This window comes from Pantherophis guttatus, chromosome 4, assembly GCF_059756535.1.
Source record: "Pantherophis guttatus breed Tessera chromosome 4, ASM5975653v1, whole genome shotgun sequence".
NCBI classification, from domain to species: Eukaryota; Metazoa; Chordata; class Lepidosauria; order Squamata; family Colubridae; genus Pantherophis; species Pantherophis guttatus.
In genome coordinates, this window is record NC_142066.1 from 117,682,340 (window position 1) to 117,709,987 (window position 27,648).

At 42.1% G+C, this 27,648-nt stretch overlaps 2 protein-coding genes across 3 annotated transcripts; both read left to right on the top strand.

The window, feature by feature from the left end:
• Window positions 1–1,239: 1,239 nt before the first annotated feature.
• On the top strand, window positions 1,240–21,213 carry HOXA9 (homeobox A9). 2 transcript variants are annotated; one of them, XM_087892637.1, is made up of 3 exons: window positions 1,240–5,133; window positions 18,484–18,573; window positions 19,717–21,213. In XM_087892637.1, the coding sequence occupies exons 1-3, from the start codon at window positions 5,121–5,123 to the stop codon at window positions 19,953–19,955; spliced, it is 342 nt and encodes a 113-aa protein (XP_087748763.1). In that variant the 5' UTR covers window positions 1,240–5,120; the 3' UTR covers window positions 19,956–21,213. The 2 variants fall into 2 exon arrangements, with proteins under 2 accessions (XP_087748763.1, XP_034257903.1); XM_034402012.3 differs by lacking the exon at window positions 1,240–5,133 and having other exon boundaries at window positions 15,904–18,573.
• On the top strand, window positions 5,140–11,079 carry HOXA10 (homeobox A10). Its single transcript, XM_034402010.3, has 2 exons — window positions 5,140–8,003; window positions 9,627–11,079. Exons 1-2 carry the CDS (start codon window positions 7,031–7,033, stop codon window positions 9,899–9,901), a joined length of 1,248 nt encoding a protein of 415 aa, XP_034257901.1. The 5' UTR covers window positions 5,140–7,030; the 3' UTR covers window positions 9,902–11,079.
• Window positions 21,214–27,648: the final 6,435 nt, after the last annotated feature.

The following is a 27,648-nucleotide window of genomic DNA, read 5'->3' on the forward strand; positions in this document are numbered from 1 at the left end:
CATACTAAGAGCTCAGTGATGCTAATTTTATTTTGTCTTTAGAAAATCAAACTCTGAAAAAGAAGCTATTGTGATATTTCAAGGTTTCCTTAATTTACAGGATATGAGTTAAGACTTAAGCTGTGCTTCCCATTTAGTTCAATAGAGTTTGAGGATCCATTATTTCCCTTGGAAGATAAATTCCAAAGAAGAAGAAGAAATCTCTTGACTTCCGAAACTTCCAGGTAATGAACTTAGGAAGAGTTAGATATGTGCAGGGAATTGATGTATACATCTACATCAGATGTATAGTTCATCTACAAAGTCAAAAATTAACAGACAGAAAGAACAACGACTACTTAGTGTGTTCCTGATCCCCATTTTCTCTCAGACGTCTTTCTCTGATTTTTAGGTTCTTTAGTTCTGGTCATATGATGTAATAAATGTGGTGTGCTTGATCACTATCTTTGAAATCGAATTTCTGAAATGTAGATTGAAATGTCAAAGGATGAATAGAATGATAATCAACCCTTTGCCACCAATATTGCATAGAAACAAAATATTAAGAGAAGCATTGAGAGAATTCCTAGGCAAAAACTTCCACCCAATTCCTTAATTTCTAATCTAGTTGGTGGTGCCAAAACAATTTAAAGATAAGATGGTTCTTTTAAAGTTTCCTCTTCTGGTCCAAAAACTTCTATATTTGCTGTAACCTTTGGATATTGCTCTAATAGAGGTTTGTATTTTTAATTTTTTATGACTGAAAGGCTATCTTTGTATGGTCTACAGAATGAAGATTTTCTCTTCTATTACATTTCACAGCATCTTAATAATATTTGGCCTTGTCAAACAAGAAAGAAAATATAAAGTGCATATATGCTGGCAGATCCTTTTTCCATTTAATTTGAACAAATATATAAATCAAGGGGACTGCTACAATGTCCCAAGCGTTGCCATTTTTAAAAAAAAAGATCATTTAAGGACTTCAGTTAAAAAAAAATTACAGTTTTTATTTTATTTTGGGGGATTAACAAAATGGCACAACCCTCTTTTCTCCCTATGAACTGAGACAACTTTGTAAGAAATATAAAGAAACAAACAAATAAGCATTTATAAGGCATTGATTCCAGAGGCTAGTTATTCTTATATTAAGATTCTTTCAAATCAATAAAAAGATCCCAAAAATATTAAGAGATCTATTTTTTGGTTATGTTAACATTTATCCTTATGATTTTTCTTAGCGTCTGTATACATGTTTTTATTTGATTTTATAAATTAAATGTAATGTTCACTGCCTAGAGTTACTTGTTTCAAATGGGCAGCCATAGAAGTTGAATAAATACACACACACACACTTATCCATAGTCTCACCCTCTGGACTTCAATGGATCTGCTGTATAATACATAGGGCACAGACTCACATAAAGCATGGTTTATCTCCATTCACTTATCAATATGAAATTCGTATTTCATTTCCTTATTCAATCAGCTCACTAAATTTCCAGTGAAACAATCAAGTGTTGAAAAATTTATTGACAAGAACGCCATCTTAGAAATACGGGCATCAGGAATTGTTTAGAAATTGTCATGTTTCTTTACCTCAAATGTCATTTGTGAAGTGGGGAAAAATCCTACAAAATGGACTCATCATTTTACCTATAATCCACCTGGCATTTTCTAGATTAAATCTTTTTGCGGGAATGACCCACTAATATTGCACTAATACAGAAATCAATACCCTTCCAAAAGTCATTTGTGAGTTGAAATGCTGATAACTTTTATTAAAAATGAATTACATGCAGGCTACAAGCAATAGAGGATTTGTGAAAATAATTACCTGGAGATATTTGTGAAAATAATTACCTGAAGCTTTTTTGCTATTTGTTCAGAAATACCACTGAATTCAAAAGAAGGTATTCCTATCTAACTCCTGTTATCTCAGAAAGGCCTTCCTTTGAATTTACACCACAGTGAGATCTAAAAAGATCATTGTATCCCTGCTCCAAAATGTGTGGATTTAGGAAAGATTGTGTTGATTTCAGCCTGATTTTTCCTTGGATAAATATATGCTTTAAAAAGGGCATTGCCTTAATATGGCAGGGCATGCCACTAAACTCAACTAACCAATTTACAAATCCACACGTGTGGCTTGGCTTTGATTGAAAGAGAGGATTTTCACCACAAATAAATCCCATTGATATCAATGGAAGCCATATAATTACCAGAAGGTGGAATTTCAAACAGACAAGCATTCCAGCAGGCAAAAAAAAGAAAAAAGAAGTCTACATTTGAAGTGCAAATACAAACCACATTTTAAAGGAAATTAATCTCCCAAGCCTGACTTTCATTCCTGCTTTTAATTTTTCTTTAAAAATTTAGTCACTCGTTCTTGTGTGACAGATCTTCAAAAAGAAAATGAAAATTACTTTAGTTATTTTCACCTTTCTTGCCCAAAGGTACATTCAACAACACAATAATAACAACAGCCTCGTAATGGAGAACAGCCTTTTTGAGAGTTCATCCAGAGGGAAAACTGGCTTGGTAGCGGTTATCTTTTTGACAACTTGATATTTTCAACAGTAAAGAAGATGCACTGCTCATATTAATTCTATTTATGATTTATGAAAAATAGGCAGAGACCATAAATTTGGAAGCAGACGGCTTCAGATTCCAGACTTTTTCTTCTTTCTTCTCTAACTCACTTCCTCTAAACTGAGTCCCGAAATCTCAATTTGCCCATTGCATAAATATAAAGGCCAATTTAATTAGCAATACAATGCTGCTTTCCATGATTTTTTCATCATTCTTGGAAACAATAAGTGGGTAGCACCTCCTTCTTCTGAAAAATGGAAAAGGAAGGAAAATTCACCTATGTTTGGTGTTTAATTTTTTATTTGCCTTTCTAGTTTTGTTTTTTTTTTTGTCTAATTTCAGAAAAATGCCTAACAATTTCATTAGCATGATCATTATATTCCTCTTGATTTCTTGAAAGGTTGAGTGCCTGAAGTCAGTATGGGTGGCTTCCATTCATCCGCTTGGCCTGTACAGATTCCAGATCCCTTTCAATTCCTTGGTAATTCCAGCAAGGTGGTTGAAATGTGAGCTTGTAGTTTTACTATCCAAATCCTTTAGTTCCACTCAGTTGTGGAACTGTCTGATTGTTTGCAATTGTTTACACACAAACTACCATAATCTCGTAGACAAACATCTTGGCAGGATGAAAATACAATGTGTTACAAAATGGTCCCAAGAAATGCAACCATGCCCTGGTTAATGTTCGAGACTCATTGTTAAGGCTTTAAAATTTGGCCACTAAACTCAATGCATGCCAAAGTAGTTTAGTTGCTCCAGAATTGACCATTATCTTTTATAGTTAAGAATCAACTGCATGTTATTAGTTTTACTCCATTGGGTTTGATGAGGCAATTTGCTCTTTGCCTTGCCTTGGCCTTGTTAGTGATTCAAAAAAAAAAAAGGTCTCACAGAGGAATTCAGGCACTTCTCACCCGATCCAAAGCCTAAGTCAATGTGCCCCTTATTCCCTTTTATCGTTGACCTCTCTGGGCTTCGAATCAGAGCTGAAGTGCCTTGACCATCAAAGACATGCATTTGGCTCCCAAAACATGCCACAATAAAAGCAACTTGAATGTCTGGTTCCTGTTGCCCTGTACTTGGGATTAAAGGAGCCCACAACTCTCATAAATGCAATTCTGGAATATGCTCTGAAATATCACAGCCGTGGAGAAAAGAAAGGGGTTCCATCCTTACCCGTTTCTCTTCTTGCTGCTTTTTCTTGAGCCTGATGTGACTGAAGCTTAAAGGCAGACATATAGCCTTGTTGAACTGGGCCAAAGATCTGACTGATCTCCCCAATCTTGGGGAACGGGGTGTTCCTGATAAGCCGAGATCCAGATTGTAGTGGAGCAAGCCAGGCAGAATTACCATCTTTGTGTGGGGATATGTATTCTCCTAAGATATCTGGAGGCTTATTCCCGGCTGTTTCTCTTTCTTGTTCTTGTTCTTGTTCTTTTCTTTTTGCCTGCTGAACATCACCATCACTCTGTGATAAATTATGCCTTAGGTTAATAATACAGAAAACTCCAAAGTCTCTAAAATCTTGCTCATTTTCTTTAGTTTGGAAATGATAGGACAGATGCTGATGCTGTTGTCTTCAACCCAGCAATTCCCTCTTTGCAACTAAGTGTGTGCAGTTAATGAAAGCCACAACCATGAGATGAGCCTAAATGTTAAACTTGAAAACCATTTTTGGGATGGATTTGGACCTTTGCATCTCATTTCTGTTGGCTTTGACAAAGAGAGGAGAAACAGGCTATTCAGATCAAAGCAGATTATTTATCTATTTCTTCTTATGACTCCTCTGAGTGGAACCAGGTCTTGGGAAGGAGAAAAACTGGATTGCAGTTGAGTCGCATTGCAGTATCTGTTTCGTTATTTCTGTCCAAGGCTTCGCTCACCAGTATTAGTTTTCCCACATACTAACCAACAAAACAGTTGTCTCTGTACTATTAATTTTGGAAGAAATGATGCTGCTCTAAATATCTGATAATGCTCCTTTAACATTAACAGCCTGAAAATGTGTAGGAGAGGCCGGAGAAATATAAGCAGTCTTCCCTCAAGGTGTGGGGATAAATTGAAAAGAGAGAGAGAAGTATTTCTCCTTTCTGCTGAGTTGCTCTTCCTGCATTGCTTCCATGGTTCAGTTCTGCCGGAAGCCATATGAGGCTGAAGCCCTGGGTGCAGTTCTTGGATGGTAATGGTGGGAGAGAAAGAAGTTAGTGAAGAAAACTGGCCTCGGTGAGGGTTGGGGGAAGGGGATTTTGTGTCTTTCCATAAAGATTTTATGGTCCTGCAAAGTTGCAACAATCCCCTTCCGGGCTTCCCCTGCATAGACCAGGAACCTGAGGAGGGGCATCCATTTCTACTCGCCTTCGGAAAACTCTCCTCGGCTAGCCCGCCTTCTTCTTCCTACTTCAAAGCGGGGAAGCTCTTAGGAGGAGAAGGCGATTTTCTTCCCGTGGGCCAAACAAGCCCGATAGGAAGCCCCGAGAGCCGTTGGCAGATCGCCACTCTTGCTCCCCTGGTTGGGAAGGGCGAGTCATTCGGGGAGCTTTGTGTCTCCTATGAAAGCCAAGGGTAAGTGCTGCAAGACGAGAGGGCAAGGGTAAGGAAGCCTCCGGGCAAAGGCTTGGACAGAAGGAAACCCTTCGCCTGGCCTCCTCGATTTCCTTGGCATTCCTAGCATTTTGGAGGGCGTTATGGGCGAAGACGTGGTGGATGTCAAAACGGAACCGAGCTAAAGATAGACTGCACAATATTGAATTGTTCAAAAGAATGTTTCTTACTCGCTTGGGAACTGAGACAGGCTATCAGTTAGCGCTACCAACTGGGACGGCTTGGGGCACGACGAACTAAAACACAAGCTGGCAACCTTTTTATGTTAAACAAGGAGAAGAACATTTAAAAGGAAGCCTCCCAAAAAGTGCCAAGAGCGCTTGAGAGTTGCTCTTGCTCCAGACCTTGTTTGCATGGCTTCCAAAATCACAAGAAGCCAAGCAATCGAGGGGGGCATGGAGTCTTCTCGGTGCTTCTTCATTATAAAATTCATCTCCCTTGTCTGCTGCTCTCCCTCTCTTGTCTGCTGGCTGTCGACTCCTTCCGTCATAGTTATAGATTGACTGTACAGAATTATCTAGCAATTTTGCTTTAGCCATTTCTGGATGAAAAGAGGTCTTACGTTTAAAACAAAAGTAGAAGAGGCGTCTCCCTTATCTAAATGCAGATATTTAGAAAGAATTGTACATTGTTTCTATAATTCAGGACTCGAACCCTTGAAAAATCCTTAATCTGAGAGGGAGATTCCTAGAAAATAGGAGCATGGAGATGTTTTACCAGATTTTGATTCTTTTCATTTCCATAAAAAGGTTTTAGTTTAGGCTTGTGACTTGGACTTCTGGTTTAATGGACAATTAGGGATCGAATCGCCTTAAAAAATACCCTAAACTCTTCACCTTGCTGCTGGTATGGTAATTTTATACTGGGTGCTTGTATATATTGTATCAAATACTGTGATATTTTTGCTAAGTGGGAAATGAACCGCTTCTCCTATGCAGAGGTATTGAGAAGTAATACCTCTTACTTCTTGGTGTAGTATGCTAGACTCAGAGAGAAAGAGGGTAAAACACAGGTGCGAGAATTGTCCGCATTGCTGCGGCTGGTATCTTAAGAAGCCGGAGGAGGGGTGGGGGCTGTCTTCTCGATATCATAAGCCTTGACTGCTAATAAGAAGCTCGGATCGGACTTCCAACTTGCTGGGGCCAGGCTGAGATGACCACCGACCTAAACTAACGCCTAGGCGAGCCACGAGAGGTACCCGAGGCTCGCCAAAGTTGTCTGAGCTTCAGAAATGTCAGGACAGCCACGAGTTGTGCAAAGAGTGGGTTGAGAAGAGGCTGAACAGTTCGCTTACAGGTGGCTTGTTGATGTACAGGACGTAATAATTCGCTCACGCCTTTGCTGTTTTATATTAGTGCATATGCTAATAGACCAGAACGCGCTAAATTATGAGTCTCATTAAAACCCGGCAGCGTTTTCCATTGTTTTTCTCCTCCTGCCACTTCGGTCCTTCGTTATATAACCTCATGCATGCTGCTCCCCCTCTGAGAACTAGCAAAGGCAGCCACGTGAAGACGTGGCCTACTGCGCGTGGAATACCCCTAGACATGCTTGTGTGCATATATTCACACATGCATGCATATATGCGAGGGCACACACATCCACACATCACCTTCGGTACATTATATTTTCAAATCTGTAGACATACATATCCACCCACGCACCCTCCGTGCACAACTACAAGTACACGCACGCACGCACGCACACGCGCCATTCAGACGTGGGCAGGAGAGCAGCTCGCCGCCTACGAAACCAAACTGGGAGTGGTTGTGGACGAAGGCTGGGTTTCCATTGGCTGCACGCAGCCGCCGTGGCGTGGGGGTATCTCTAATCATATTCAGCATGTTGTGCACAAGAAATGTCAGCCAGGAAGGGCTCTCTGCTCTCTTCGCCAAATTATCCCAAGGAAATGGCATGTTCGGAGACCCCAGCTGCAAACGCCTTTTTGGTGGACTCTTTGATCAGCTCAGCCTCAGGCAGAGGGGAAGGAGGGGGAGGCGGCGGCGGCGGCGGCGGCGGAGTTGCAGTAGGCGGAGGAGGAGGAAGAGGCGGCGGCAGCAGCTACTACCCGAACAACGGTGGTGTCTACCTGCCACAGGCGTCCGAATTGCCGTACGGGTTGCAAAGCTACGGGCTATTCCCGGTCCTGAGCAAATGCAGCGACGATCTGCCCCCTCCGCCGCCGCCGCCAAGCATGGTCCCCACTCCGCACACTTACATGTCAGGGATGGAGGTCTGGCTAGATCCCCCGAGATCCTGCAGCCTTGAAGAGCCCACAAGCCCACAGGCGACCTCCTGCTCCTTCGCTCCCAGCATTAAAGAGGAGAGCTCCTACTGCCTCTACGACTCGGACAAGGCCCGCAAAGAGGCACCGGCCACCGACCTGTCGCCTTTCCCGAGGCTAAGCGCAGAGATCTGCGCCGTGAATAACGTGGCGGCGGGGGTGCCTGTCCCGGGCTACTTCCGCTTGTCTCAAGCCTATGGCACCATCAAGAGCGGCAGCTGCTACAGCAGCTCCCACCAACACCACCACCACCAACAGCAGGAGCCGCCGCCGCCGCCGCCGCTGCTGCACCCAGGGCAAATGGTGGCTGCTTCCCAGTTTGCCCCGCAGCCCCAAGTGAGCTTCGAGTCTTCTCCGCCGTTCCCTCTGGCCGCCTCGTTGCCCGAGCAAGGCAAGAAAGACAGCGAGGATTCTTCCCCACCCAGCACTTTGGCCGGGGATTCGCAGAGAGGAGAGGAAGAAGGGCAGGCTTCTTCTTCTGCCGCAGAAGAGCTGTCGCCGGCCCCCTCGGAGAGCAGTAAGCCTCTCTCCGAGAAAGAAACCCTAGGTAAGGATTCCTCGTCCACCGAAGGCGGGGAAGGATTTTAAACCCTTCCCTGTTCAAAAGAGCTTTTGCCAGGTCAGCTCAGCAGCCCCAGGAAGGGCAGCTTAGACAAACCTACTCAAACCGCCCCACAGATTTTGTGCAACGATGCAGAGATACTGTAGATACCAGACAGGCCGGTAGAAAGCCATACATTCAGGAAAAAGCTTATACAGGGAGAGACAAAAAGGACAAACACGTGTGCATCTCTCTTTCCATTTTTTAAAAAAAATTGCAACCTTTAATGCATTGGCGGTGGACAATAGAGCATTGGGGGTGGGGGGGCAAAAGGAAAGAAAAAAACCACACCCAAGCCTGTCCTTCCTGGCCCACCGTGGTGCAGAAATGTCTGAACAGATAACGGAGACGTTCATTAAAAGGCCAAAGTAAGCAAAAAGTCAGCGTCCATAAATAAAACCTTTCAGAACCTAAGTTCTAGTTTACGATCTTGGATGCCTTTACAGACCCCTCCTCAGAGCATTTAGTTAGGCTGAAATTCTCTCAGGCAGCAGGGTCAGTTTAGACTGCAGACTGCCCTGCCAGTGTCCCTGCAGGCTTAAGGAGCCTTCCAGGGTAAAAATCCAAAGGGCCATTTCAATGAATAGGAATCGCCTTAAGAGCGCCCTGGGATCATTCTTCCAATGCCCTTTATTGCAAAGAAGAAAGTTTGTGCAGCAGTCATTCCTGCTGCAATGGAACACTAAGTGATAACAATAGCAATGTAGTACTACTACTAGGAATATTTCCAAACTTTTACAAAGTAGGACATTTTAATACTGATCGCTCATAATTCTGAAAAGCGATGACAATAAGTGTACCCATGTTACTCATATCCAAATATATGCAAGAATATGTTTCTGTACTGAGCCTCAATCCAGAAGAGAAAGACATCTGTAACTCTGCAGATATTAAGGAACCATCCATCCCCCTTTTTCAACGTGCCAGGTAGCTAATCATCTCCTGGCAACCTATGTAAATATAATTAATCTCTGGAAGAGGAATTGATCTTATCCTATGCAGATTTGCCTGTCCTGTTGAACTAAACCGCTTCAGTTCCCAAATATGCAGCTATCGGATTTTATTTATTTATTTAGCTGGTTTAGCTAGCCTTAGCTGAGTTACAGATTTGTGCTGGGGGGGGGGGAAGATCTCAGAAGGGGAAAGTATGGAGCAATTTTAAATTTAGCACTGTACTCATGGGGCTATATTTTCACATCAATCTGCCTTTTCACTTAGGAAGAGGGTGGTGGGTTGTTTTTTTTTTTTTAATTTATTATTATTTTGGAAAGATAAATGTTTGAGGGAAAGACAAAGCACTGGCATACCTTGCTGGCTTCAATACCAAAATCTGGCCGACTTTGCTCAAGCGATCTTGAGAGGCAAGCAAATCAATCAGGAGGGTGCTAATTGTCTCTGGGTGTGGGTTGGGAGGGAAGACCTTCGAAAGGGGCTTTAAAAAGAGGGCTGGGGCCATTGGAACGTTGCCACAAACTTAAGGTCAGTAAGGACCTAGCCCTCAAGTATTCTTCCCAGCTCCTTCCTGGTGTCCTTGGTAATGTCCCTGGCTGACTTTTTTTTTTAAACTAGGCGGCCAGAAGGGAGAGAATGCAGCCACCTGGCTTACTGCGAAAAGTGGTAGAAAGAAGCGGTGCCCTTACACCAAGCACCAAACGCTGGAGCTGGAGAAAGAGTTTTTGTTCAATATGTACCTGACTCGTGAGCGTCGCCTAGAAATCAGCCGTAGTGTCCACCTCACGGATAGACAAGTTAAAATCTGGTTTCAGAACCGCAGAATGAAGCTGAAGAAAATGAACAGAGAGAATCGGATTCGGGAGCTCACAGCCAACTTCAGTTTCTCCTGATGGACCTATGGACACCTTTGAATCGTCTAAAGCAGCCGATACAATCCTGCACCCCACCCCACCCTAGCTCACCCCACCCCATTTGGTCAGGCTTTAACTATTAGCACCTGTGTGGATCTGAACCTTTCAGTCCCGCTCTCAGCCTCTCCATAGTCTTTTTGTGATTGATTTCGTTGGGATAAAGCCATAGCAAGGCAAGCCCAACATTCCTTCTGAACTTCCCTTCTTCTGTTCTTACTTCTGGAGACCCTGGCCCTTGAGAAATAGGATGTCCCAAACACTACGTGCCTATTCTCTTTCCCTAACCTACCCTTTAAAAAAACAACAACAGAAAGCAATCAGAAAAGAACCTAGCCATAGGAAAGGTGCATTCCGAACCTCTCCGCTAAGCTATGCCACATGTTGCAAACTGGGGTTGAGTGTAGTTTTCAATCATTTAAACATTTGAGCACACCACCCCAAACATGGATCGGGTTTGTTGTTGTTATTATTATTATTATTATTATTATTATTATTACTATTTTCTTGTTTAGCCAATATTAAGCAGCTATTGTGGAAAGAAACAAAAAGTCATATTGTTTAAGAAGCCAAAACTGTTCGTTTGTTTACTGTTTTTTTCCCCAAATGTTTAATATTTCAGCTTTAAAAGTTTTTTTGGAAAAGAGGGAGAGAGAAAGAGAGGGGGGGGGGAGAGAGAAACTGCTCCTGTCCTTTCTTGAAAGATAAGAACAGTTTTATGTTCCTTAATGGTTAAATTATTACATTTCCTAGTTGTAGGTAATTTTGTTTTAGATAAATGATTCTTAACCATTTGTTCCTTATGTTTGACAAGCACAGACAAAGAAAGATGCGAAAGAACATTTATTGAATGGAGAAGGGGTGAAGACCCCGATTTTGCCTATTCTGTACCTAGAAATGTGTGTGTGTGTGTGTGTGTGTGTGTGTATGTGTATGTATGTGCATATACACACACATGCACACACTCTGAAGTATTTCCTGGCTGTATAGCAAAGAAGAAAACCCTTATTTCCTTGATACTGTGAAGTTACATGCATTGAAAAAAAATCAAGCATGTAGTACAAAGAGAAGAAAAAAACCCTATGGAATAGATATGTATAAATGTCTATTATTATTAAAATAATTAATATTATTAAAATATCAATACAGTTGGAAGCAAAGTATTCTTTTCGTTATTTAGATTTTAGCTTTATTTCTTGGTCTTACCTTACCTTCAATAAATTAATATCCTAATGCAGCTATGCACAAAGATGAACCAAACTCGAGACACTGTTCATATTTTATTGGAAGAATGAAAAGATGTGCAATGAATTTCCATAAAACAACAGCAAACACCATCACATAATAATAAGAACTCTACTTTTAAATTTTTGTGAACTTTTACATTAAAGAATAATTGACTAAGCCGCCTATAAATACTTTAGAAATCAACTTGAATGTAGACAGTCTTAATGTGCCTGGGCCATATAGGAATGATGTAGTAAGATTTGTCAGCTTTTGTTCAATTTTATGGCTTGCTAGCATATCTGGATTGTAGCCATCTTAGAGGAAGAAGTAGCTTCAGTTGAGCGAGGAGCTGTACAGAGGAACCAAACTGAAAATCTTATCTTTGAATATAGAGTATTGGCATTGTTGTCACTATTTCATAGGTAACTGAGTATGATTCTCAGTTACTCTAGCAGAGTTTCTGAGCATGAATTCCAAAGCGGAACCAAAAGGACTAAAGGCAAATAACGTGAAAAGGTGAGCAATAAGAATTTGGATCTTAAATTACACTCGCCTGTGTTGCAGGCGTTCTGGCATGATTCACCTGGCTGCAGGATGTGACTAGGCAGAAATGTCATCTTAAAATTCTATATAAATCCATATCTATCAAGTCTAAGATTAAAAGAATGGAATCCATGAAGTAGGGAGGAGAAAGAGAAGTAAAGAAGGAGGGTGGGGTGAGGTTGATGGGAATTTGAATAGTAACCTACAGCCAATAATTTCCCCTCCCCCCTCTCATCACCACCTCCTCCTCCTTCTTCCTCTTCCTCCTCCTCCCCTTCTCCTCTTCCTCCTTCTCCTAAGAGACTTTAGATCTTTTTTTTTAAATTACTATTTACGGAAAACATTTTAATCACTGAAGGCCTATCTCCCCACTCTTCCTTCACTTCTTTTCATTGCACACCCTTTATATTCTAAACATTCTACTGAAACGATTAAGAATGGTCAGCCAGATTCCCTAATATTTAAAACAAAGAAGTTTAATAAGTGGAGATGGCGGGCTGTTGGTGGGAGAAGGGGAGGGGAACATAAGGAAGGCTCGGCATTCGTTACTGGCTTGTATTTATTTATATACTGGGCTGGGGTTTCCCCCTTCTTTCTTTCTTTTTAATTCCACCCCCCCCCCACCGGGGCTCTTTTGCTTAAAGGAAAGCGGCCACGGGGAACCCTGTTAATTAGAAAGCTGAAAACTGGTCGGTGATTTAGGTAGTTTCTCGTTGTTGAGGCTGAACATTTCTCTCTGCAGCATGAAACTGCCTTCATCACCTCAGTTTATAATCATCAAATGGGTGTAATCCCAAACAGACGCTTAAGGAGGATAAAAGTATTGCCTTTAACTACCGAAGGAATCTGGGGGGGGGAGAGGAGGAGACACCCCCCCCACGCTGTCTCCTGGAGGCGTCAAGTCCCAACGCCATTGTTTCTTTCTGCGCGCCGAAATGCTGCTTCCAATAAACCAAGGTGGAGGAGGGGGCATTTAAAAAAAAAAACAATACAAAACCGCATGGAAGAGACCTTCAGGGCTAAGCAACATCCGTTGACTTCGGATTTTTATTTCTGTTTGAAAGGGGATCCTTTCCACAACTCCGAGATTCCTTTTCAAGGTCAGGGGCATTAAATAATTATTATGCTTTTCCTGTTCGAGGAATCCATTCGGACTGCTTGTCCTTGCAGTGTAAATGTGGCCCTGGCTGCAGGCTCCGCTGCGAATGGGACAAAATATTACCGCCTTTCTTTTCCACAACAATACCGATTTCAATTGTCTGTTGTTTGCGGGAAGGAAGGAAAGAAAGAAAATTTGACAGCAATTTTCAGGATTAAGCTACATTTCGTTAAGAGGAGCTCGCGGGAACGCGCGCGCCCTTTGATGCCTCTCTGGCTCTCCCTGATTTCCAGCGCGGCTCTTCCATCCTGATCCCCCTCCCTTTGCGTGGCAGTTTCTGTTTCTCTCGACCCCCCCCCCCAATCAATTCACCGGGTGTTTGGGTTTTTTTGAGGCGGGTAGGGGAATGTGGCATTTAGGGCGTCTCAGCCACGCGCGCGCACACAGCGGTCTCGGCAAGGTGGAAGGAAGACCCGAGAGGTGAGAACGCAGAGATTTCTCCAGGGCTGGCAAGGCCTCGGTTACGATCATTATTGGAATGGGTCCGGGCTCCTGCATTCCAGTGAGGCGGCATAAGCAACAGCGACCTCGCTCGGGCTGAGGCGGTGTGCCGGCCCGTCGCCTTCCCTTTTTATGTTCGGCAGCCCCGCGAGACGGAAGGAAGGCGCTGCGCCGTCTTGTTTACATCCCGCACACACGTTATTTACCGCTAGTGTAAATGAACAAGAGTTCTCTCTTGGGTATGGGGGTGTGTAGGGGACCGGGAGGGCCGACGTGGGGTTTGGAAGAATAGGACGTTTCTTAGTCTCTGTTTTGTCTCATCCCACTTTTAATTAAAAAATACCTTTCAAATTTCAGACGTCAATTAAAGGAGGCCTGGAGATGGAAATCCAATTTTTGTAATTTTGTTTCCCCCTATCTTGTTTGAAAGTTGGGCCTTGTGTCTTCTTTTAATATTAGTGAAAAGCTCACAAGTTTCGTAGCAAAAGGTTTTTTTTTCTTATAACATAGTCAAGTATTTATAAACACACTCACACACACACACTGTGTGTGTGTGTATGATATAATTGGTATACACACACACACATCCCAAAAAAACCCCTATATATTATCTAGGTTGGTGGTGGAGCATTAAAATACACATCTATATATACATATCTACATAGACAAAAACACCAAAGCATGTAATATGTGTCTGTGTGAATTACAGACTTTGAATTAAGAATCATACTTTTGAATGAAATATATAAACAGATGTGGCTCCCCACAATGACATTCAAGAGCCATATTTGGGTCTATATGTCCTATACTTTTCCTCTTGATAAGTTATTATTTATTTGTAATGGTCTCCAAACTCTCAAAACCTCTTGAATTCCATAGTGGAGGGCCTCCTACCAAATCTTCCTCTAAATCCTAAGTGCTTTTGGGTGGATGTGGAAGAGACATAGACTTGTCCCACTCTGTGGAGAGGCACAGAAGCAGAAGCCTAAATATAGAGGAATCTAGCCTGTATTTGAAAGCAAAAGGAATAAGGTTATGAAATGTCTTTATTAATTGGTAGACTCTATGAAAAAAAGAAAAAGAAAACAGGTCTCAATAACTCAAAACTTTTGTATGCTCTCTGGGGGGGGGGCAGATTCAAATATTTTATCGTTAAAATTTAGTAGATTCTAAACGGCCCAGAGATATTCCATAGATGTTAAGTAAGAAATCTGTGCACACCTGCTGAGCATATTTAAATCAGTGGGGCTTACTTTGGAGTAGAATTGGGGATTAGATGGGGGCGGGAGAGAATGCTGAGAACTAGTATTTCAGAATTAGGAAATAAATGTCCCCAAACAATCTCTGTGAATCTCTATATTGTACATGAGTGGATTATGTTAAATGTCTGCATGCCTAAATACACTTCCTTGAAAATAAATCCCAAATATTTTTGTTCACGGTAAAGAAAGTCTGTTAGCTTCCATATGTGGATGGGCACCACATTAAGTAATTTAATACTTGCTTAAATAGTAAAATTATAAGCATAACCAAACAAAATAATTTCATCCTGTTTTATATTATTATTATATTAAATTATATGGTTATAATATGTAACCAAATTATATTAGTTACAAAGCATTGTTGTAAAAATATGGATGTTGTTGAAATAAAATTCTGACAGAGGGAAAAATACGAGAGAGATAAAATTGGAAGTGTCTGCTTATTCCTTGTTGTATATTATTCATTTCTGCGATTTCAAATTGAAATATATCTCTTTATCTACATTTCTTATTACAGTTATTCCACAGCCTCTATTTAAATACTTTATGTAGACTTTATTATTTTAATATAAATATAACTTAATTGTTATAAAACTTAGTTCTCATTTAAAAATTAATATAAAATAAATAACTGTAGTTTCCAAAATGCAACATAGTATACAATATAAACATTGAGGAACCCTGGCATTAAGATTTTTCTTTCCTTCTAAGAGAGGGGAAGTTCATCACAACACCAAACTTTAGATTTTAAACAAAATTATGTAAAGCATCCACATGCATATATTCACAAAGAGAGACATACACATTTATACATATACATTACATATGTGTACGTATAGGGAGAGATTAAACACACATTTATAGATACATAGATTCAGTCATTTATTCATTTGTGGCCTATACGGCTGTTTCTCGCTAAGACAACTACAGAGTTCAACTGTTTTACTATAGAAAAATCTTCATCTGATTTTAAAATAACTTTGGGGATAAGGTGGTTAATAACACCGCCTTGAAACTTTTTCTCTTCATATATGTAACAAATTGCAATTTTAAGATCTTAGGTAAAAAAAATATACATAGCTGACTGCTAATTTTATTTTATTTATTTATTTTCAACTTTTAGCCTTTGGTGGGTTTTACAAAAAGAGCAAAGACAGAGAGATGATATAAAGCAAATAAGAAACCTATCTTTTCCGTGCTGAATATTCACACATTACTTTAAGCAGCACGCGGTTCCTCCCTAACGCTGCATTCTCCCCCCCCAAAGCATTTTTTAAAAAAAATATAGAGATTGTTGAGATTATCTTTTTCTTTCCTTTTATTGTTGAGGTTACAGGTTCCCCTCCTCAAAAAAAAAAAAAAAAAAAAAGGACCCACAGAATAAAGCAAAAACTCCTAACGGGGGGTGGGATGGGGAAGGAGTGGGGGGAGAGAGGACAGGAACACTTCGGAGAAGATACTGGATTGAAATGCCACAGGCACCCCGCATTTAGCCCTAACTTTAATTCACAACACTGGACTTGATCTGAGGACCGAATCACCTTTTTCGTTTCGCCAGAAGATGTAACCTTCCGCTCAATTCCGAAGTTCCAGGTTCTGCCGCAGAGCATACCAGAAAAGAAATAACTACTTATACCCCCAAACTGCCAGTTGTTTGGGACTGAAATACTTCTTTCAAAGCCCAGCGGGGAAATGCTTTAACCTGACGACTGAGGCTTCTTATGGTTTCCACTCCTTCTTAGGAATCAGCCATAGATACAGGGACACAGACATTATACATACATACATACATACATACATACATACATACATACATACATGCATGCATGCATACATACATACATACACTGCAGACATCCCAAGCGGTCGATATGCATGCTCCCCCGCGCGCATACAGACGTGTGGGATATATGCATGTGTGTGTGTGTGTTTGCCTGTATGTACAATATCTCCCAAGCGCACAATACACCCGTCCCACATAACCTTTCCGTGCTTGCGCCGTCCTAAGGAGAAGGTGCTGTAACACTTCTGGAAGAGGCTTAAAAATCTCGGGGCGTGGATTCTCCTTGCAGTCAACTTGATCGAGGGTGGGGGTCTTTATTTCGTCGGTAAAAAAAGTCCGGGTCTTCCCTTTAGTTTACGCGCGCTCTCTTGCTCTCTCTCTCCACCTTTCGCCCTCTTTCCCCCACCCCCCACCCTTCATTTCTCTTATTTAAAAAACGCGTCCTTTGCTGGTTTGTTACCAGTGCCAGAGCCCCGAACTATACCTCTCTTCCACGAACACAGGGAGATGTCACGGATAAGGTTGCGGAAGTGCCACAGAAATATGGTGCCAGCCACAAATGCTTGTGTGTGCGTCCGTGTGTATATTTGTGTGTGTGCGCGAGAGAGAGTCAGAGAACCTCCCGCACACCTGCAAGTTACCTAACCTTAGTGGGAAAAGATAAAGGGATAGATATCCCCCCCTGAAAAAGTTGTTTTTTTGGGGGGGGCAATCCTCAGCTTCAAGCGAGTCTGCTTGAGCTCCGGCCACTCAGCCCCTCTTGAGAGTCGGAAAAAATCCGCATCCGAGGCGCCTCTAATGAAGTACCGTAGGTCTCGTTGGGGACTGGAAATCGCTCCTGAGCCTTGCCTTGTTGTTGGGGCGCCCCAAAGTTGGGAGCGGAGCGCCTTTCAGAAGGAGCCCAGGGTTGCATTTGACTTTTTCCTGCCAGCCCTAGTTAGCTCTGAACTCTGCGGCGCGCTATTATTTACAGTGAGTTCCCAAACTAAACACAATAGTATAATTTAACCTTTCCAGGCACTCGTAAATTTTTACGGCTGTGAAACAGAGCAACGCAAATGAATATGCCCATAGTTACTGACTTAATAACAGCCCGTGGCTCCCGGAACAATAACTCCTTATGAAATATAATAAATATGTATTTAAATACAGATTGCCGCCAGTGTTATTTTCTTTCTTTATGGCATAAACGATTGTATAATTTTATGTGAAGGTCTCCGATCACAAGGAGAGCAGCATGTCTGCGCGTTGCCCTCTTTCTCTCGCTCTCTTTCTCTTTTCCCAAGGAACAAGAACCATTGATGGAATGATTAATTATGATATAAAATAGTCCACTTAAAAAGAGTGATCATAATAGACCCCCTCAAAAAACAGTCGGATCTTTTTATCTCATTTGGCCACAATTAAAGCAAACTTTGCTCTATAACTTGCTTATTCCTTTGCATTTTAAAAAAAAGAGAGCATATGGCTTTGCTATAAAAAATGATGGCTGGAAAACACTGACCCATTAATAGCCTGCGGACTGATTTATTCTTTATTGTTCTGCTGCCCGGGCACGTGACACGCGGCAGCCAATGGGCTGACAGGCAGCCTTCAACTTATTAGGTGACTGTACTACTTCGCAAGGACCAAGTTGTTACATGAAATCTGTAGTTTCATAATTTCGCCAGGGCTCGCCTCTCCTTTGGTTTGGCTGGGGTGGCGATGTCTTCGTCGGGGACGCTCAGCAACTATTACGTGGACTCGTTCCTCCTCCACGAGACCGAGGAGCTGGTGCAGTCGCGCTACGCTTCGGCCCCTCTGGGCCAGCCGGCCAGGCAGGCGACCCTCGGCGAGCACCCCGAGTTCACCCCCTGCAGCTTCCAGTCGAAAGCGTCCGTCTTCAGCACTTCCTGGAATGCCGTGCACCCGCCGAGCGCCAACAATGTGCCGGCAGTCTACCACCCGTACGTGCATCACCAGCCACCCGACGGCAGGTACATGCGTTCGTGGCTGGAGCCGATGCCGGCCTCCTTGTCTTTCCCCGGCTTGCCGGCTAGCAGGCATTACGGCATTAAACCTGAACCGCTCACGGCCAGGAGGGGTGACTGTACCACCTTTGACACGCACGCACTCTCTCTGACTGACTATGCTTGTGGTTCTCCTCCAGCTGATAGGGATAAGCCAGCCAACGACGGGGCATTCTCGGAAAACAATGGCGAGAGCGAGGCAAACGGAGACAAACCCCAGCTGGATCCAAGTAAGTGCACTTGCTGCAGGGCCCCGCTGGACTTGAGGAGAGAAGGAGAGCGGGAGGGAAGTCGAGAGCGAGAGGGTCTGCCGAGGCTGGCTTCTGAGGCAGGATCCATCTTGAGCTATGCGGCAAGGATTGGGGGTGGGGGGCGCGCGAATAGGTAGGAAGGGTGGGTGAGGGTTTCTGTGGCCAGAAAAGGGGTAGAAAGTACCGAGGCTTCCTGGAACTGGGGCGTGCGGACCCCTATATGTGTGTGTGTGCGTGTGTGTGTGTGTGTGTGTGTGTGTGCCTACCGTTGTTTTTCTTTTTTCTTTCCTCCCTTGTCTCTCTCTTTCTTGAAGTCTGCCGGCACGCTAGCCCTGATAGAGAAGACCGTTCACAGAGATGGTCTGATTCTCAGCTTCAGCCTGCCTTCCTCAGACACACAGTCTGCAAGGGAGTGTCACATGTATGCTTTCCCTGGCTATGGCTTCCGCTAGAAAGCTGGATAGGGAAGATTCGGGTGGGGCAGGGGGAAAGAGAAATGGGGGGGCTGGGGGGGGAGAGGGAGCTGTGAAGGAAGGAAATCCAAAACACTGGGTGTGAATCCATTTCCGTTAGCTCACAAACCCAAGAATGCCCAATTCAGGGGGGAAAAAACATCTTCTTTCTCCCCTGATTTTTGAAAGGATCACACCCACAAATCAGGTTCATAGGCAAGTCAGGTTTATCCTTAAAAGCTGAAAAGTGGGTAGATTCTTTTGTCCCTGTATAATCAGAGGAGACACCAGAGAAGGTCAGAAAATAGAGACATTCGCAATGGGCGCTCTGTTCTTATGGGTTGTTCACCACCATATTTTTAATTGCTGGGGGGTGGGGGGAGGTGAGGAGGAAGGAGATGAGGACAAGGTGGGGAGAAAGCCGGAAATGCTGGCTTTAAAAGTACACTCTTGGATAAACAATATGAGGGAAGCTGGGTGCTGACATTTTACTGCAATTCTATATGACTCTCTCTTGAGTCACTAAATTGAAACCCATTTTTGCCCAGTGAAAGAAACATGAGAAACTATCAACATTTTGTGTGAGAGTGGGTAGTGATGAGGGCAAAGAAATATACATTTCTGTGTGGAAGTCTTTGCTTCCTTCAACCTGAGCATTGTTTCCCTGCAGATAACCCAGCAGCAAACTGGTTACATGCAAGATCCACTAGGAAAAAGCGTTGCCCTTACACCAAGCATCAGACACTGGAGTTGGAGAAAGAGTTTCTCTTCAATATGTATCTTACCAGGGACCGAAGGTACGAAGTGGCCAGGCTCCTGAATTTAACGGAGAGACAAGTGAAAATCTGGTTCCAGAATCGTAGAATGAAAATGAAGAAAATTAACAAAGATCGAGCAAAGGATGAATGATCCTGGACGGCAGGTTTAATCTGTGTCAAAACAGCAAAATCCGCCCTCCCCCGTGGTCCTTCAGCGCCACACAACGCCACTCCTCTCCCCCACATCCTGAAACTGTGTCCAGGCCTCACCTATTTTTATTTTTTCATTGTTGTTTGTCCTTGGCCAATTCAGCTCTTGAATGTACCTCGCCAGCGTGCAGAAAGACCCGCTGTGTCCTGCTGCTATTTTGGAGGTATAGTCTTTTTCCCGTTTTCTATTCATAGAAAAGCAAAGGAGGGACATTGCCGCACCAGGGTGATATGTTGCTTTGTCTAAATCTACCTGTCAAGAAAGAAAAAGAAAAAGAAAAAAAGAAAAAGAAAAAGAAAAAGAAAAAGAAAGAGTAAGAAAGAAAGAGAAAGAAAACTACCTTTTAATGCACAATTCTTTATGGACTGTATAGGTTAGTTGAAGTAGTTAAATTTATTTGCTTGTCGCAAGGCAGAGAGAGGTCTGCTGTAATACTTGAACACTGTGTTTTATTGTGGTATTATATTTGTGACTCAATTTTTGTGCTTGGGTGCTGTACCAGATGTGATTGTGTAAGCTAGAATACAATTTGAACTCAGGTTGTTTATTATAAAGATTGCATAGAGTATAGCTCTGTAGTGTAAGGACGGAGTCTTTTTTTCTGTACCATTGAACAGTTAACCTTGGATTGTAGGGATAAAAATTATAAACCATCCATTTCGTATCCTAACTTTTAAACATAAAAGAAAAGCAAATACTATCTGGAATAAAAAGGAGCGTATTGGTTCCTCTGAAACCAGTCATTTAAGTATGCACACAATCTATCTATCTATCTATATATAGTACAGTTTTCGTCAGTTGTATATATATTATCTATATATTAAAGAAAGAAACCCTTAATAATCAAATTAGCTTGAATATTGTTTTTGCACCCGTGAGCAGTTCTCAGATATCGGAGCTATACCTATATGTGAAAAAGGTAACTACTACCTATGGTTTACGTTTTAAGATTAATCAAATAACTTGATTCCTATTGTAATGAAATTTAATTTTATTGATAATAAATTATACACTAAAAACTACCTTTGGTTATTGCAGATGTGTATTAATTTTTTTTAACAACCTGAAAGTTATGTCTATGCAGAAGCTACACTTTGTATATTTTGCCAAACTTACCTCGTGGCTTACTGACCAAATAGTTTTGTCCAAAATGATATTTAACTTTTTTGCTAAATAAAAAAAAATATTGATTCTTTTATATTTTTGTGCTGTTTTAAGATTATTATGGGCACTGCTCCACAAGCTCAGCCCATAGATGGCATCTATTCTGGTGAGTAACCAGCAGCAAAACCTTGATTCTAAGCCCAATTATTAAAAAATAAATCCCTACTCTTTTAATAGCACTCACTCCATGCTTTGGATATTAGGAACTCATGAATGAAATCGTTTATAAGTCTCTGCATCATTTTCCTGACATCACAGCCTTTAAAAACCCTGTCAGCCAACGGACTATTGAAAATACTATCCAGCTTGCTGGAAGTCCATAATTTTTAATGATGCATATACAAATTGAGTTTTTATTCAAAAACAAAACAATACACTAAGCAGCTGTTTGTGACTGTCTTCTTCAAGGGCAAAAATATTGCTGCTCTTTTTATTGGTTTCATTTTGAACTTTCACACAAAAATCAAACTGTTATTTCTCAGAGACAAATAACTGCATAGCACTGGTGTGAAATATCCTTTTGTAACTTCCTGGAGAATGGGCTGCCTTTATGAAAGGTCCTCCTTTGCATTTCCATCTACAGAGTCTCCCAAATCAAGGCGTGGCATTTGTCTCCAATAAAAAAAAAAAAAAAAGCAAAATATAGTTCTTATTCTCATAAACTGGAAAGTCAGATTCTAATATGATTACCCGGATGGTGGTTTGAGCCCAGACCACAAAATGTTACAGCTTGCTGGACATAGCTAACAATTTAACAAACAAATACGTGAACGGGTGGGGAGGGAAGTGGCCCTGGGGTGGGGATTGGACTCAAACCAATAAGCAAGACAAGGGATTATTCTGAGATGAATGCCAAGTGAATCTCACGAGAAAGGACCTAGAATCAAGTTTTAGATTCCACAAACTACCTGAAGAGAATTTCACCCACAATCAGAAACTCTGGGAATGCCCCACTTTCTTCCAAAGCTAAAAGCGCCAGCCCGCCCCTCCAACTCATAAGTCTGGGATAAAGACGGTATCAGCAACATATAATAAAAGAAAATGACGGCTGTAACCCTTTCTGGGTGCAAAGGGCCGGCGGGTGAAAGAGAACCTCATCCGGGTCTCAAGGTCTGTTAAAAAATAATAATAAAAATCCCCCCACCCCACCCTAGACTGGCCCGGGACGGGGTCTGCCTGGCTGTTATTTTTTGCTTTGTTTCGAAGGAAAAATAAAAGGTGGGACTTATCTCTGAGCAAGTGGAAAAAAACGGGGTCGGCTTTGGCGACGGGAAAGGAAATTGGAGGGGGTCGGGGACCTGGAATTTCTGTCTGTCCCAGGAGTTTGGGATCTGGGACGCCCTCTGTTGTTGTGGACTGGGGGGACTTCAAAGCACCAGCCTTTGGAGGGCCTAATAAACGGCGGGTCTGCAAACTGTCTGGAATTCGGCCCTTAATGAGTTTACAACTGTCCAGCCGCAATTAGTTTTTCTACAAAAGTCCTTTCATTTGTTTTGTCTGGCTCTTTCAGATAAAGCCGGACTGCGGAAATAGCCTGCATTTATGAGTTCCCTTCCTCTGGAATGTAGGCTTGAACGGTGGACGTTTATCTATAATGAATTTGCCGCCGGGATCTTCTCCTACAATAGCCAAGGAACGGCGAGGCAGATTATTTAAAACGTGTGCAATGCAGGGAGCACCGCGGTTTTTACGCTTTAGAAAGGATCCTGAATCTTTTGGATCATTTGCAAGGACCAAGAATAAACAGCAGATGGCAGTGTTGTTCCATGAAAACAAGAGTGGTGTTTTTGAATGCCAAAGGAAGATTCTAAAATGTCGACTTTCTGGAAGCAGCATCCTGTATATGCGGGGTTAGAAACTGCTGATTGGATTTTAACAAAGGACAAAAAGTGCTCGTTGCCTATTTACCCCTATGAATATCTGAACGCTTAAAAAGGAATGCAGCAATGCTGGGTTGGATGCAGATCTATTCACGCCAAAACCAGATTCTCTGTGGGAATTTAAGCCAGTTTTGATTAAAACTGAACCCAGTTGTTCATCAGTATGTCGTTTATTGTAAATCTTAATTTCAGAACTCTGAACCATTAGGCTTTATTATTATTTTAAAAATGTATCAAAGATCAGATTTTGTGACGTCAGACATCGGTAATATGTGATGTGATGTGATGTGTGTGTGTGTATATATATGTGTGCATGTATGTATCCACATATCTATAGATGTGTACACATACAGACACATCTATACAAACACATGTTTCAGGTTTAAAAATGGCTCATTTCAGCTCAATAAAGAGGCTGAACTGGATTCTATCCCTTCGGATATATGCAAGTATGTATCATCTTTGGGAAAATTAAATTTTCAACTGTTAAACCTATAATAAAATACAAATACATTTGTGTTAAGAACCAATCCATAATTTAACTGGCTGTGATATGCACAAATTGATACGCACAATAATATCTGTATGCAAATATAAATCATGCAGGCAAATATATTCACACAATACAATCATTTATATTTCCTCAATCCCACCCCGGCAGCAAGCTACTCTATGAAGTAAGCCTCACTGAATAATGTGGGGTTTACTTCCTAGTAAATATGCCCAGGATGGTCTTATGATGGTGTGAGTGTGTGCAATTGTATTCCATCAGCATTCTCTAACGGGGCATTTAATAGAGCACCCCAATAGGTATGTAGGATTGAAACATAAGCAGGCTGCACCATCTTTACTGAAAGCATAAAAGGAATATTACAGCTGCAAAGATTCAAATCCCGGGAAAGCCTCAGTGGATGATTGAAAGGTTGTATCATTGGTACAAGCAATCCTAAGAAAGAGCTTAAAGGCCATGCTTCCAAATGGAACAAATAGACAGGTCCCCCCCTCGGAAAAACATAACACAACCGAACAAGCTCCCCTTTTGATAGGGATTTTAGGCAGTTCTCTATGGTGCGAATATCCTTCTTTTCTAACACAAGGGTATCTTTCCTCTGCCTCATTTACATTCCCCAAACGTGACTCTGGCTTGCTTTGGAGGACAGGCTGTCCTTGAAATTGTGCTTTTTTTTTCGCCCCCACCCACCGCCCCTCAGGCCGCACAAACTGAACTGCTAGGATAAAACGACTAATTTTTAATTTGAAAATTATTTACCAGCCACTGAATTTTCCAGCAGATGTATTTTCTGCAATTAAGGGGTTTGTTCTGTCCTAAACAATTTTGACTCGGTGGGATCTGATTTAATTATGTTATGCAAATGCTCACAAGCTGACATACCACCGGTTGTAGAAAGGTCTCTATCTTTTTATTCTGGGACCTTTATTGTTTCTTACATTTTCAGGGTTTTTTTTCTGATAAAAAACTAATACCTCTTTTTAGCTCCCGCTCTGGAGAAGCTCTGCATTTATTCTCATTTCAGCTGAGCAAGGAACACATTCTGGCTTCTGAAAATTGAATGCCTGAAATTCATGTTTATCTGTAAATAGGTTTTCGGAATATAAGAAACATAAATGCATCACATCAAAATGAAAGAAAAATATGATATTATTGGGAAAATGTTGAAAATGTACATCTTCTTCACACTTACAAGAGGACATAGAAATCCATCACTACCGAGCCAAATAAAACCAGCGAAGGAAAACTCAAAATTCAAGCACAGAAAGGATTCTGGTTTAATGTTATAAGAAGAATCCACATAAGGAAAACAGTCAATTATTTTTGACATTAAAAATATTGAAAGCCTATGGAGGGAATGCAACATCTATATTTAATAAATAGTCCTAGTGGAAAATAAAATTTATATGAACGGATTATGACCTATCACAGTTAAGTATGTAATCCTTATTGATAAGATAATACCTTTAATATAATCTGGTGATGTTATCCCACCACACTTCGCCTGTGGTGAAATGCAAAACGGAACTTGAGTAACTCATATAAACTTTTAATTGAGCAGACAAGACTAATTAAGGAGAGGGGAGCTCATATATGCCAAATGGCAAAATCAAAGCTGTAATCGAACTGAATTAGTAACTATTTTGCTTCCAAATGCAGAAAGCAGGCTTATAGCGTAAGCAATTGGGAAATATTTTGAAGCGGCACATTTTCGCTTTAACAAAGATTTCTCAGAACATATAACAAAGCAATTTACGTCTTCGTATAGGACGGAATATTTTTGAAGGGCATGGGTCTTGTTGGATACAGAAGAAAATATGGTGGGCGGAGGGGTTTCATTTAATTTCACAGGCGTAAATGAAATGCAATAAACAATATATTATAAAAAAATAAGAGTCGTTTTAGGGTGTCTGAACGTGTGCGCGCGCGCACTTCTAAGCAGGTTTCTAAAGAGAATGAGCATATAGGATTTCCTTTCTGAACTGGAGAAAAATTCCGCAATCCGACGCCAGAGCCAGAAAAAAGACTTAAAATGGAAAGAGAGAGAGAGAGATGTTTCCAACCATACTATTGTGGCTAACGGGTAGCTTCATTTTCAACGTGCTTTAGAGCTTATGGGGAGAAGAAGTTCACATTGAGAGAATTAGACATTCGCCTTATCAGAAAACCGCCCCTATTCTCAGGGTGCGCGTGAGCTTGTGTGTCCACCTACTACACAATTCTTGTGGGAAATTTCGAACGTTTCCAGGCTTCAGAAAACCTTTTTTTTTAAAGGCAATTTTTATTTTTAAGTCTGTCCCTGGCCGATATGAGAAACTAGCATCTTGTCTTGATCGACCCTAAACCAGTTTGAGTATCTGCGAAGCCACGGTTTGCATGACCAGGAGCCGCGCCTCCAATGCTGCTTCTGTTTGCTGTCTCGCTCCCCTCTTCCATCTCGTGGACTGTTCCCGGGGAGGCATTTATTAGTTCAATGTTGAGGTGGCCGGCGGCTTCTTTGATCTCGATTGCCTTTGCAGGTTCGCTTTGCTTTCTTCCTTCTTTCATTGGCTTTTGTAGGGTTGCTCGCTTGATTTCAAAAAGATTTTTCCAGGAAAGCGAATGGGATGGGAAAAAGGGAGCCCTCCCTTGGCCTACCTTTGGTTTTGACAGCCATTTTAAGAGTGCGGGTCAAAACCGGGGGGCCGAAAAGAACCCAAACTGTGCAGCTTGGGATCCCCTTCCCCTAAAAAGCGAAGGGCTGGAGAGGCAAAGGATCTCATATCTGAGTCCATATGATTACACTATTAGGATCACCATTTCATTCCGCAGCCCTATTGTGCGATGGCCTTTATTGGCTTTTTACTGGACTGGCTAGGGTGGTGGTACCCTCTCAAAGCTCCGTGAGAAATATCATCAGTGTCGCTTCTAGAGCGTGAGAGGCTCTTTGTAGACATAGGATAGGCAGTTCCATAATTTGAGGGGAGAGTTTCCGGGACAGTTCTATTGTCTTCCTTCCAGTTTATGATGTGCAATAGACCAGGGCAGTAAAAGATGCCTCTGTGCAAACGTCTCCATGGAAGGGAGGAAATTCATTTTATGACCAAGGGGGCTGGGGAAGGAAGCAGGAGAAGAGCCACCTTCTCCCGGTTGTGTGTGTGTGTGTGTGTGTGTGTGTGTGTGTGTGTGTAGGAGGGGGCTGGATTCTTAAAAATTAAGGAATCCTGTTGTCTGTGATCTGTGGGCAAGGGTACTGCCTTTGCTCAAGAATAGAAGGTCTCCAAAGGTTTGTGTTTCCTGAAGAAGTTGGGCGCCGGAGGTGGTGGACAGAAGCAGTGCTTTTTAAAAAGATACATTTCAACACCCTCACCCGTATTCGAGGATATTCCCCTTCCCAAAGGTTATGAAAGCCCGTTTGTTTTATTTGTCACTGCAAATACATTTTTGTTTTTGGTTTGTTTGTTTTTTTAAAATCGGGGCGATGCTATTGGGCAAAGCAGGCCGTCTAATAAAGGGCTTGTGTGTGTCGTAATTCCTGCAACGAATCTTCTGATGCAGCCTTCCCTGGAATAGCATACAAAATCAGACACATGAAAGGCCTTGGAAGATATTTATCAGGCCTCTTTGAAAAGCTTGCAAACAAGCTAGGATCCATTCCAACCCCACCGCCCTTTTGGAAGTTGGTAACCAAGGAGAAACGGAGGGATGTGATTTTTGCCGTATAGAATGACAGTATTGCAAAGAAATCTGCTATCAGTATAGCAAAGGCAACCATTTTGACCGAATTTCACAAACCCATCAATATGACGCGCGGACACAAAGACAGATTCAATGACCACCGTATGGGGGATGCTATTTCCTTTTTTTTTTTAAACAAGAAAAGAACAGGAATATGGTGGCGGCGTTGCGCTTGTGTCGATGTCCGTTAATCCTCAGGACCCCACCGGCCGGGAGTGAGAAAGAAAGCCCGTGTCTGCGCTGGTTGCGTGGGGGGTGGGGGTGGGGAGACTACGGTATATTAATGAGAAGGGTTGTTGCGTGGATCCAACTGCGCTCTTCTTCCGGATTGGAATACGGCAAAAGGCTGCCAACGGCACAG

Excerpts from the sequence above, each read along its gene's own strand:
- HOXA10 (XM_034402010.3), top strand. The coding sequence starts at position 7,031 with ATGTCAGCCAGGAAGGGCTCTCTGCTCTCTTCGCCAAATTATCCCAAG. Across the intron at positions 8,004-9,626 it reads CTCCGAGAAAGAAACCCTAG|GCGGCCAGAAGGGAGAGAAT; the intron begins GTAAGGATTCCT and ends TTTTTAAACTAG.
- HOXA9 (XM_034402012.3), top strand. The coding sequence starts at position 18,039 with ATGTCTTCGTCGGGGACGCTCAGCAACTATTACGTGGACTCGTTCCTC. Across the intron at positions 18,574-19,716 it reads CAAACCCCAGCTGGATCCAA|ATAACCCAGCAGCAAACTGG; the intron begins GTAAGTGCACTT and ends GTTTCCCTGCAG.